The sequence below is a fragment of the Tauraco erythrolophus genome, chromosome 6, assembly GCF_009769465.1.
Source record: "Tauraco erythrolophus isolate bTauEry1 chromosome 6, bTauEry1.pri, whole genome shotgun sequence".
In the NCBI taxonomy this organism is placed as follows: domain Eukaryota; kingdom Metazoa; phylum Chordata; class Aves; order Musophagiformes; family Musophagidae; genus Tauraco; species Tauraco erythrolophus.
Window position 1 is genome coordinate 27,570,068 of NC_141470.1, and position 12,265 is coordinate 27,582,332.

The following is a 12,265-nucleotide window of genomic DNA, read 5'->3' on the forward strand; positions in this document are numbered from 1 at the left end:
CCGGGCTCTGCTGCAGAGGCATGTGGTGCACAAAGGGTTAGGTGTCTCACGAGTGAGCAGCTATCCAGGTTTTTTCCCCTCTAGCCAGGGTTACTAAGGGAGAGATCCCTCTATCCGCAAACACACCCTGTCCGTTTGGCAGAATTCCTGGCTGGATTTATTTCTGCCGATTTGCTTGTCTTGGTATGAAAGGGATTTGCAGAGGGGAGAGCTGCAATTGGCCGGGGGTGGGCTGAAACCCCCGTCCTGGGTTTTGCGGTTCAGTGGCTGACCTTTCCCCAGCGCATGGTCTGCGGGGAGGGAGGTGGGGTCAGGTCTTCTTCTGGGCAAGGGACGTCGTGCTTTAACGCGGAGCTGCAGGATCTTTCAGGAAGGGCCATCTTCGTTATCTGAGCTCGGAAAGGTTGGGGGGGAACTGGGTCTTCTCTTCCACTTTCTTGGCAGTGTCTTTGGCACCGAGGGCTGGCACCGACCCCAGAGGGCTGCAGACTCCCACTTCAGAGAGACAGATAAAAAGCGCTTTCTGTCAACAAAACCCAGCCCAGCTTCCCCAGAACAGGAGAGGGGAGGAGGAACCCTCCAGGAGAAAGGAGAGGGAAGTCCACTGTGCGGGGAGAGGAGAGGGTGGAAAGGCTCCTTCAGGGCTGGGAGCTGATCCAGAGCTGTCGTGGCAGCGGCGGAGAAATTACAGCGCATTCTGCAAAGCGGAGGCAAGGCTCCAAAGGGAAGGAAGGAAACCAGCTTTCCCAGAGCACCCCCTGAGCACACACTGGCAGCTCTGCCACTGCAGGGATCGCTCTCTCTGGTGGCCGGCAAAGGGCAGCCCCTCCATTGGCCCCGGCGAGGCCAGCGGCTCTTGCAGCTCCGCTGACAAAGCTGTTGCCAAGTTGGTGGCGGTAGGGCAAGACCTGGCTCTCGTGCTCTTGCATAGCTCAGGCCTGACCCCGTGATCTCCCTTCTGCCACATGTCCTGAGCCTGGCCCCGGGAACCCCACGTGTCCCACAGCCAGAGCATGGCTTGCAAATTGCTGTAGACAGACCCCACCTGTGTGTCCGGCTTCCCAGGTGGTAATACCACCCTGGCTTGTCCCACGTGCCCCATCTCTGTCTGGTTTTACGCTGGGATGCAGATGGGTATGGACAGATGGCAGACCTCCAACCAAGGATCTGCTGACATTCTCAGATCAATTTCTTGACTCCGCAAAGGTCTGGTGGTGTTTTTGACCTGCGAAGCAAGGGCCTTTTGTATCCTTCTCATGGCTCATGCTTCCACCTCCTTTCCCCTCGCAGGCCACGACATTAATGGAGCTCTGGAACCGTCTAACATCGACACTAGCATCCTGGAAGAGTACATCAGCAAGGAGGACTCACCAGATATGTAAGTGCTTCCCTTGCTCTGCAGCAAGAGCAGCATTCACTGTTGTTTTCTGTGGAGGGATGGTGACAATTTCCAGACCTGCAATTCGAGGAATCATTTAGAAATCACTGTGCACCCTGCCTGCGCCTCTGTCCCTCCCAGAGTCCTCCTCTGTTGCTCTTTGCTCCCTTGCTCGTCTCCAGTTCTTCCTTCTGTCTCATCCTGGCCTCTTGCCTTTTGGATTTCCTCCCCATCTCTTCTATACCCTCTTCCCCTCCCAAGGGCACCACAAAAGACTTTTCCTTAATTTGAGCAACGGGAAAGCAAGCGCCGGGATCTCAGTGTGAAAGGTTAAATCCACAGTGAAACAGGAGTGCAGAGAAGGGAATGATCTCCGTGTGTGAGCTGACGTTCGCAAAGAGGTGGGGATCAGACTCGGATAGCAGCCGGGGGCAATTCTGGACCACAGGGTGGGAGCGGGATTCTGTGGGTCTTCCCTGTGCTAGTCTGTAAGCTGACGCACAGTGAGCAGATCCTGCTGCCTCCTGCTGCCTTCACAAGCTTTGAGCTTGGTGTCCTGGGCACTTCTGGTCTTTACAGCTCCATGGGTGGATTTTACACCCTTGGGGTTGCATCAGTTTCATCAACCCAGGTGACTGACCTGCCTCCCTGTACGCTCCTGCTGGTGCCACCACAATGCCTAGCCTGTTTTGCTGTTTTCTGGGTGTCCCAGAGCACCTGAGTGGCTCCGTCCCCATTGCTGTATGGCTGGGGAGGGGAGGGGTGGGCAGAAAGTACCACCTACCTGTCCCTCTGCTGAGGTTGTCCCCTTCTCTCTCTCAGCTGTTTCCCTGACATCCCTGCTTCAGCCAGCTATGCACACCCCCAGCCCTCCAGCTCCACCACCATCAACGCGCCTCTTGCCAGCTCCATCGCCAATGTGACCAACCCCACTTCCAACGGTTCCCTCCACCTTCCTCCCCCGGGCAGCCAGATCCCAATTCGGCATGGTCCTCTTCTGGCCAACCCTTGTGGACCCAGCTACGGTGCTCACCTCAACTGCAATAACAACAATGGCATGGTGGATGCCCAAGGGCTATACCTTGGTGGCCACTGCCTAAACAACGTGGTCCCTCCAATCAAATCAGAGCCCAAGGCCTCCTACGCACCTGGGTAGTGTGGCTGGGGAGGCAGAACAAGGACAAATGGTGGGACAAGTGCTCCTCCAGGCTGGTGGGGCTTGGAGGGTTGGTGTAGTTTGTCCCACAGTGCCTTAACTGCCGCAGCGTCACTTGTGTTGAGCACTGGCTTCACAGACGTGCTTTTTTACAAGTGTGGGTCTGAAGTTTCCTGAAGGTTGTTGTTTTAGATCTTGTCTGTATGCATTGAGTTAGAGAGGATCAGTAACGTTCTCCACGTCTGCAGGTGATGGTAGAGCTGTTGGCTCTGGGTGACCAGGATATCCACACTGCACATCTGCAAGTGTGTGATGGAAGAATGTGTAGTATTGTATTCTTTTACGAAGGAAGAGACACAGAATAAATTTTAACAAGACAAAATTCGGTCTCCAGGATGTTCCTATCGCTGGCCCAGGGAAGATGTTAACTAAATTGGCAGAGAGATGTCCTGCTCTCTGCCTGATGTTTAGATGCTCCACTCAAAAGAAGAAAGAGGTGGTATCTGAGCTGGATTGGTACTCCTTGGAATGAGCTCTGGATGCAATCCTGGTGAAGGGGAAAGAGACGACTGGGGTTAGTATTGCGGATGGACTGAACAGACAATTAGTCCTGGGAGGAGAAAAGGTGTGGCTCCTGCTCTCTTGGATGATCTTTTCTGGAGCAGGCTGGAAGGAAACGACCCTGGCAGCTGGGAGGGCACAGTGACATGGCAGCTGCCATCTGCAGTGGCCAGAAAGGCCAAACAGAGACCACGTCAGCAGAGAGTGGTATAGCCTGCAGTGGTGTCTGGGGTAGGAGCTGGGTGCATAAAGCTTTACTGCCTGAAGATCCAAAGGGAAGAACACATCTGGGCTCTTCGTCCTCATGCACCTCTCTGATCCATGCTGCTCTTCGCTAGCCATAGGGGAGTGAAACAAGAAGATGATCTGAAGCTGGACAGATGAAAATCAAAAGTTTGCAGCAGTGTGTTCATCAGCAGGAGGCCTTGACAGTTGCAGTGGTCATACCAGGAGGAGCTGTGCCACCGTCCAACCTTCTCTCTAGCACAGGCAATGAGTGGCCCTTGACACGTTCTCTGCACAGCCGACCTCTGTGCCCTCTCCACTGGAGATGGTGGATGGAAGGGACAAGGAGGCCAGGATAGCCCCCGGACTGCTCATGTCTGCAAGACACCTTCTTCCTGGCTTTTCTTCCTCTGCCTTGTGCCCTCTAGTGTGCCAGCAAGTATGGCGTGGCGATGCCCAGTTTGGAAGCCTCAAGCACACTGAACAAATGATTCAGCTGTAATGCAGCTCCACTGGGATTACTTTGGCCCTTTGGATGAACTTGGAAACATCTTCCAGGAAGAGACAAGCTAAACAAATCTGCCCTTATTTATTCCCAGACCAGGGAGTTCTCCCTTGCCGTGTACCCGGAAGGCCACATGCAGCTTAGAGGGAACCATGCCTAAAAGCATGACGTGATGCCTTGTCATGTCCCTTTCTTCTACATGCATCTGGCATTTGCCGGGATGGAGGACTCATGAGATAGGATCATATTTTGCTGTTGGAGGTGGAGGACCTTGGTTTGAGTGTAGACGAACTGCATAAGTTTTGATGACAGCATTTCTTCAGTACCCCAGAATGACTGTTCTCCGTTGTACTAGGCTTTCCTGGAGGAGCAATGTCTTGTATGTTGGATACCAACAAACCCTTCCCTTAGGCTGGGCAATCCACATTACCTCCCTATGTGAATCCTGCAGTGTCCATCTTTCTGCTACAAGGCCTTTCCCAGCCTCCAGAATCACAGAATAGGATGCAGGATTCACTGGATTGTCTTGGACCCTTTGTTGTTGGCCCAAACCTTGGCTTGCTGAAGCACAGATCCTGATAAATGAATAAGAAATACAGTATGAAGTCATGGCCAGCGTGGCAAGGAACCTGGAAATAAGGCTGTGATAGATGCTCCAGACCAAGTGTAGGAGAGGAGTGCTGGAAAGGTGCTGCAAGTGAAGGTAGAGGATGAAGGAAGGATGGTGAGGGGCTCTTTGACAGGGTTACCCTACCTCATCCGTCTCCAGCTCCTTCTGTGTACCATTTATTATGGAGAACTCACTTATGGGGTCTTGGGCTCCTCTGGTGCAGGAAGGTCCTGGTCGGTGTCCTGGTTGGCAACTGACCTGTGGGTGCCGTCAGGAGCAGTTTGAGAGGTGCATGTGGAGAGGTGCAGGGAGGCCTCCCCTGCAGCTCTAAGGGCCTTGTTTGCTTTTTGGCCAGCTTTCCTCCAAGAAGCATTGGTTTGTGTGGGATTATTTTGCAGCCACAAAGCTAATGGGTGTAAAAAGGGAATGGAAAGGATCCCCATTGAGAATCCGTTTGTGATGAGGAAACAGGAGGTGTCAGGAGACAGGGAGGAAAACAGCCACCTTTGTCTTAGAAGGAGCAGACTTTGCCGAGCTGCTGGGACTGCTGAAACCTGCTGGGGCTGTGTGTCACTGGCAATGGAGCAGACACAAATGGGCAGACAAGGTATCTCCCTGGCAAAGATCTCTGCAGGGCAGAGCATATCACAAACGCTAAGGCAAAGTGAGTCTTTCTCTAGAGCATAGGCGACGTCTGCTCCAGCCACCGGATCCGCTGTCTCCCTACTGGTCTCTGCTGTAGCTCTGCCTTGCAGTGACCATGGCTCAGTCCAGCTGGGAGCAGGGCCTCAACTTTTTCATGTGTTTGATCTCCAAAACATTGCTAGAGAAGAACCGATGTCTGAAGACGAGCAAGCCCTTTACTTGTGCACCAGGATGGTGGAAATTTTACTTGCGCCTGAAGATGTGTGAGGCCTCAGATTCTGCTGCAGGGGAGGGATGCATGTTGAGGAGGTGCTGAGAAAAGAAAAAGAAATTAATTGCTAAGGAGGTGCTTTGGAAATGGCTGAAGAGCCCAGCTGCCTGGAGTCCCTACTGGCTCGAGGTAAAATAAGGAAGGATGCAGGAGCTCCCCAGCTCTTTGCAGTGCGTCTCCACTGCCACCGCACACGGCAGGGCTAGCCCTCAGCCCTGCCGTCCCCAAGCCATGGGTGTGCTGGTGTGGGCAGCTGAGAGCTTCCCCCTTTATTTGGTTGCATTTTTCAGCCAGGGCCAAATCCTGCTCCTGGTGATGTCGGAGTAAAGCCAGGGTGATACAGCCAGCAGCTGTGGTGGTGCTCAGGTTCGTACAGGTCACAAGGCAGAATCCATCCCGTGGGCTTCCCAGCCTTCGCTTTCGTGCATTAGATCCCAGCTCAGCTTCCTCAGAGCCTCCATTTACCCATGGTGAAGCACAGATAAATTTCTGTTTGGCTTCTTTTAACTTGAGGTCTCATTGACAGGTCAGCAAAATGTCTGTCCCTGCTCCTGAGGTCCAGGGAATCGTGTGGGGGAGTGGGGTAGCAATGACAGCTATGGAAGTCCCAAGCTCGTCAGCTGGATGCAGTTGGGGTAACGGGGATCTGCTGCAGGCGCAGCTGGGATTTCCGAGCAGAGCCTGGAGGGTGCTTTGATCAAACTGGACCTATGGCTTGTGCTGGAAGCTGGTTTAAAATGGCCTTCCCTTCTCTTTCCCCATTGCTCTGCAGCACTTTACCTGACTCTCCCCCAGACTCTGGATCAGAAGCCTACTCCCCTCAGCAGGTGAATGGTAAGTGCTTAAAAGAGAGAGAAAGAGGGAGAAAAAACAGTAAAAATCCAAACCCCAAATCCAACATCCCTCCCCCTCTTTGTTCTGGGAAAGTGGTTGGCTCTGAAATCTTTATCAGACGGGAGAAAACAGGCGGCTGCAATACGTGGGGAGATTATCAGTTAGTAAATATCCCTAGACTTTCGCCTATTGTTCTGCTGCTGGTCTTGTGAGGGGGAGAGCAAGCGAGAGAGGGACCAGGAGAGAAGGCAAGGTGGGAATCCACTGACACGGGCAGAGATCGGCGCTGTGGCTTATCCCCGGGCAGGGTGGGATGTGGAGCCTGAAAGCCTCCTTGTCCTGCCCTCCACCTCGGGTGAGCGAAAGGCAAGGAGTGTAAGCGCGTCCCTGAAATGGAGCCTGGCTTGGGGAGACAGAAATGAACCCGCCGTTCAGCAGTAAGTTCCTTCCCAGCCCTTCCCTCCCCTTCCAGTGGGGCCAGCTGATTCCAGGGGGTCTTCTGCTCCCCCTGCAAAGGGCAGAGGGAGCTGGGTCCCCCCAGGTGCAGGCGAGGTCACTGCCAGGCCCCCCTGGGTAAGTCACCGAGCATTATTTGGTTCCTCTGGTGACCTTCACTGCTCTACGGTGGAAGAAACTCCTTGGGGAGGAAGGAAGGTTGCTTCTGGTCTCCCTTCCCCCTCAGCAGCAGCACCCTCTTCCTCAGGCTCCAGCCCAGTCCCCACCAGGAACAGTGCCTGCTCTTTTTTTTTTCTGATGGAAGAGGTCAAGAGTTCTGTTTATCTTGCTAAAAAAAATCCCTGGAATTCCTCCTGGCCCTTCCTTAAATATAACAAAGAGGCTGGGTTGCTCACCATGGGGAGAGCTGCTTTGACGTGCTGGCAGAGCAGCAGCACCTCTGCTCGGGGAGGAGAGGAGGCTCCGGAGAGCACCCGCAAAGCAGCTCCTTCCTCGCAAGGGATGGATTCGATCCCTGGACCTGGTTTTTCCCTGGAGCTGGGAGCACAGAGCATGGGTCCTGCATTTGGCAAATGCATCAGCCTCTGACCCCACCCCGGTTAGAAGCATGTGGACATTGCAATGTGCTGTGGACACGGTGAAGACGCATCTTGTCCGAAGGCACGTTCTCGGACACTCGTGCCTGAGTTGTCCCTTGAAAGCTGCATGAGGTCTCCCAGCTTGTGCCCGAGCCACCATGCTGCAGGGTCAGGACATTCACTTAAGATGTTGTAAAGATGCATTCTTGCAGCGTTTCGCAAGGATGGATGCAAGGCTCCTCTCCCAGCCCTGAAGCGGTTGTCCTTCTGCGCGGGCTTGGGCTCTGGGGGTTGTTCTGAGGCTGCTGGAAGCTGTAGCCAGCAGCTGGGCTGAGCGGGACCAAAGCTGCGTGGCCAGTTGCGTTGTTGAGCTGTGCTGGTCTTTGCTCCCAGTTACGTGGATGGAAGTTGAGTGCTTGTCAGGATGGCGGGAGCAGAGCTGGGTAAGGGGAATGTCGTGCCCGGTACCATCACTACCTGGCTGAAAAGCAGAGAGGATACATCCCAGGATGTCACCTGTCAGCCCCAGCCATTGTATGAAAGCAAGGCTGCTCTTTGGTTGTGATCTCCAAACTCCTGAGGATGGAGACCTCCCCTCCTCCCTGGGAGCAAGACCCTGCCTGGGAGCTGGCAGAGGAATCCAGCTTGATGTGTGCTGGAAAAGGACGCTGAGAGATCTTGGCGGGCAGCAGAAAGCCTTTGAAGGGGGCAGAATGGGTGAAGGGGTGGAAGTGGCCCTGCCCCGGCAGCGTTCAGTAGGAGGGCTCAGCATAAATACGTTTCACTTTTCCAGACCTTGCATCGGGAGGAGTTTTCTGATTCCTGGTCGAGTGCTTTGGCCTCATTAGTCAGCCACAGACTGGTTATTTTGAGACCAAAGTCCACCCAGGCCAGTGTATGGCTCAAGGCTGACTGGTGGCACCTGCTTAGGGAAGCAGCCTGGCGAAGACCCAGCAGGTACCTTCCCTTCGTTACAGCTTCTGCAGTGAGAATAGAGAAGCTGGAATACGAGATCATTGCAATTCACCCCACTCAGATCTTTGCCTTCCATTTGCTCATGGCACAAACTCAGTCTTTTTTAAGGTGCATTAAAACGTAAAATCAGCTGCTGAAATGATGCCAACACTGACTATTCACCGAAAGTTTGGAGCAGGCACTTAATCATGTCGTTATGGCTGAGTTCTGATGAGACTGGTGTTAAAACTTCACCGGGACAGTCACTAGTGTGACCAGTCCTTCCATGCTGTAGGCAGTGTCATGCAAACACCCGAGTTCAGAGAATACAAAAATCATGTTCTGCTCCGTCTGAGATGAGCACTGAGCCTGTACGACTCTTGCCAGCACACCAACTTTCGCACCAACGCCTGTATTTTCTTTAGTAAAAAGATTCATATCATTTCCTTTGGTCAAATCACTAATTTCTAGTCATTCTCTGGGTATGTTGGGTGAGATTCAATCATGTTGCTTTACTTTACGCACTTTACTTTTGCATTTAGCCTCCAAAAATATTTTGGTTTCGGTTAAAGCCCTTGGCTGAGCACTGGTGTTGCTGTGCTGGGAGCTTGCAGCTAGCTGGAGGCCTAAGCAGCTGCAGAAAGAGAGAGGGCTTTGCATACCCCTCCTCACACCAAGAATTCTCTTGGTGGTGATATAGTCAATCATAGCATGGCTTTAGTATCTAATTCCAAATAGGGGAGGAGAAAGGTAGAATCCCATTTGAATGTCCCTTTTTGTTTATTTACATTTAGAGATCAAAGTCTCCTTCTGGTTTAAATTAAAAGAAAAAAAACAAGCAAGTTCTCCCCCCAGAAGTTCTCACTGGTGATGCTGATGAGGTGGAGGTGTTCCAGTCGTGCAGTTGTCTCTTCTCCTCCCTAGTTGTTCCCACACCTGTCTCTGCTCTCGTTGGAGAAGAGCACAGCAAGTGTCCCTGCACAGTAGAACTCTAACGCAGTGACAAGCCTTCTTTGTGCCTCTGGCCCAAGCTGGGTGTGGGGCATCCTTGGGACATCTCTCTGCAGGGACTGTGGAGGAGACCAGGCAATGCACCAAGCTGGGACTCTGAGCTCTCAGCTGGCCAGTGCTTTGTGGGATGAATCCCACCCTTGGCTTCTCAAGGCTCTGTCACTGAGTGAGAGTCTTGTTTCTTGGCAGGGTGTTGTGGACCACTGCTCTGAGGAGCTTTGGCATCATGAAGTGGGTGGTCTTTGCCACAAGAGTGTATCGCTGGGCACTATCCTTGCTCAGATGCCCAGAGTCAGTAAAATTAGGCAAAGTTCTGAAGCTTTCTCTCCAGCACTGCATTTCCAGGCACAAGCTTCGGATTGCTGTTGCTGACTGTTGGACCTTTGCCACCCAGCTGTGTTTCCTTGGTCCCTGCAGTTCCTTGGTGCTACAGGGATGTTGTCGTGGATGGATTTTCCATCTGAAGGGAAACACAAAGCTCACACAAAAACTGCCAGGGAATTCCTAAAGACATGCTCTCACTGCAGAGCATCCATGCAAGGTACCTAAGTTTAGCAAGTATCAGGAATATTTGTGGAAATCTTCCTTGTCGTCCCTCAGCCGGAGGACCTGGTTGCCCTTTGAGTTTTGGTTCTTTTGAGCTTCAAGATGCTGGGTCTTGCCTGCTTCCCTTGTGCTTACCGCTTCCAGTCTCACCTCTTCTCAGAAGATGAGTGGTACAAGACGCTTGGTTTTGTAGCATCGTGTATCCCTTTATCAGCTGGCCAGCCAGGACCCTGCTGTATCCTTGCTCTGTAGATACCTCTTGGACAGACTGTGTCTGAAGTCGACAGCCAAGGCTGCTGACACGAGAAAGGAAGCGCTGCTCTGGTTCTCATGCTGGGGAAAGCCTGGAGGTGTCTGTGGGGTACTGGGGCCGTTAAGGAACCTGGTAGGAAAAGTCAATGGCAGGGCAAGGTGACCGTTGCAAGGCAGATGGGGTGGCAAAGGGGACATGGTCGTGCTGAGGCTAGGCAGAAGAGGCAGAGAGGTGCGGGTTCATGAAGATAATCAGGACTGGGATGGTTCAGGGGAAGAGGAGTGCAGTGTCCATGCTGGATACGGGCTTGGGACACCTAGCGCATGGCCCTACCTGCAGGTCTAACATCTGTTACTCTTCCTCTCTTTCAAGATCCTCACCTCCTCCGGACCATGACTCCCGAAAACATGTGCCACATCACTCCCCCTTCTCGCCTGGAGCACCCTCCTCCGCCACCTCCACCTCCACCCCCCCACCTTCAGGGTCCTCCTCCGCCGCCTCCTCACCCACACCAGCAGCAGCAGCACAACCCTCACTACCCCAGCCTGCAGCGGGACATGTACATGAAGGCTGAGCCCCTGATGCCACCGTATGGCATCGGGCAGGGCATGGCGCCGGCTGACCTCCACCATGCCCAGCAGTCGCAGATGCTGCACCAGCTACTCCAGCAACACGGAGCAGAGTAAGACATCAGGGTGCTGGGGTTTTTCAGTGTGATTTTGCATGATTTGGTGAAGGGGAGATGAGGGAACGGGAGCTGGAGGCTTGTAGAATGCATGAGCAAAATGACCGGGTTTTAACTGCAATTAAGGAGTGTGCCCTGGTTGTGCAGGAGTGAGCTGGGGAGGCATTGAGGTGGAGATGACCCAAAGCGTGGGGCAGGGGTTTGCAGTGCACGGCTCGGAGTTGGGTGGTGGGGGCAGACAAGAGGAAAGCGAAGATGTGGCACGATGCATGGATGGCATGGAGCTTGGCAGTCATGGCGGGTGGGCAGAGCCTCATGGGAGAAGGTGGTGATGGTGCCGAGAGAGCCTGTGGCTCCCTGCGTGAAGGTTTGGGGTTTTATGTGAGATCCCAGCTTTTTCCTGGTCATGGCTGTGGGCTGTTACCTCCCCACCTCTTGCTTTCCTGCTCAGCCTTTGCTTTCCCACGGGTCCCTGCAGCCTCCCGGTGCACCCTGCCAAGAAGCGGAAACACTCTGAGTCGCCCCCCAACACTCTCAATGCACAGATGCTCAACGGGCTGATAAAGCAGGAGCCAGGTATGGGGTCTGTGCCACTCAACCCTGACAGAGTCCAAACGCCTCCCTGGCACCAGCCGGGAGCGATCTCACCAGGTATGTGGTTTTTGCCCCCCACCGCCACCCCATCCCTCTCCCCTTAATAGCCCCAGCATGCAACCCCTGCTGCCAGCCTGGGCACCCCACTGGGTCAGGGTGCTTGGGAGGGAGGGCACATGGGTGCCAGGGTGCCAGCTGTTGGGCTCACCCCGGCTGGGTCCCCAGGGCGGTGAGTTCATCCTGGCCCACATCTCGTGCCCTTGGTGGTGCCCTGGCAGTCAGGCGGTGAGCTTCAGGCTGGCCACTCAGGCAATGCCAGTCGCTTCCTTGTGCTCCTACCCAGCCAGACGCTCCGTCGGAGTGATTGAAATCGGTGTTTTCCCCTCACGGCAGGCCTGATCCAAGATAACGACAGCTTGAACGGCTCCTACTTGGATCCCAATTACCAGTCTATAAAGTGGCAGCCACATCAACAGAACAAGTGGGCAACTCTGTACGATGCCAACTACAAAGAACTGTGAGTAATTCATCCTCCTTTGGAGAAAGTCAGATTCACCTTTCGTGTATTCGTGGCAAGGGACCGGGGTTGGGGGCACCTTATTCACAAGGTGGGACAAGGATCGTTCTGAGTTCCCCCTTGTCCTCTCGTGTCACCTGCTGATCTCTGCTTACTTGCACTGCGGTGGAGATACTCTCTCCACTGTACCTTGGCCGTTGGGAAAGTTACTTCTCTGCACTTCTGCAGGGCTGATGGAGGATTAAGAAATGGGGCTGGCACTGTAGGAGCCAGCAGAAGGCAGTTCAGCAGCTTTGGTGGCAATTCAGCAGCTGCTCAGACCTTGGTCTGCCATGGGGGGTTGTATTGGTAAATACAGCCTTGCGCTGAGCGTGATTTGGACCAGCGGTGCCCTTTCCTCCTGCCCAGGCTTACCAAGGTCCTAGATTTTAAAATAAGTATTAGAATTTACTAGTCAATGCATATCGCATATCATGGATGACTGGA

General features: G+C 53.6%; 1 protein-coding gene across 1 annotated transcript in view; it reads left to right on the forward strand.

The window, feature by feature from the left end:
• The window catches only part of MYRF (myelin regulatory factor), a 60,224-nt gene that overhangs the window by 25,642 nt on the left and 22,317 nt on the right, over nt 1-12,265 (forward strand). The window contains exons 2-7 of the mRNA XM_086612962.1: nt 1,291-1,378; nt 2,201-2,530; nt 6,124-6,185; nt 10,356-10,665; nt 11,147-11,319; nt 11,656-11,779. Coding sequence (XP_086469088.1) covers nt 1,291-1,378; nt 2,201-2,530; nt 6,124-6,185; nt 10,356-10,665; nt 11,147-11,319; nt 11,656-11,779 — 1,087 coding nt within the window. The remainder of the gene's footprint in view (nt 1-1,290; nt 1,379-2,200; nt 2,531-6,123; nt 6,186-10,355; nt 10,666-11,146; nt 11,320-11,655; nt 11,780-12,265) is intronic.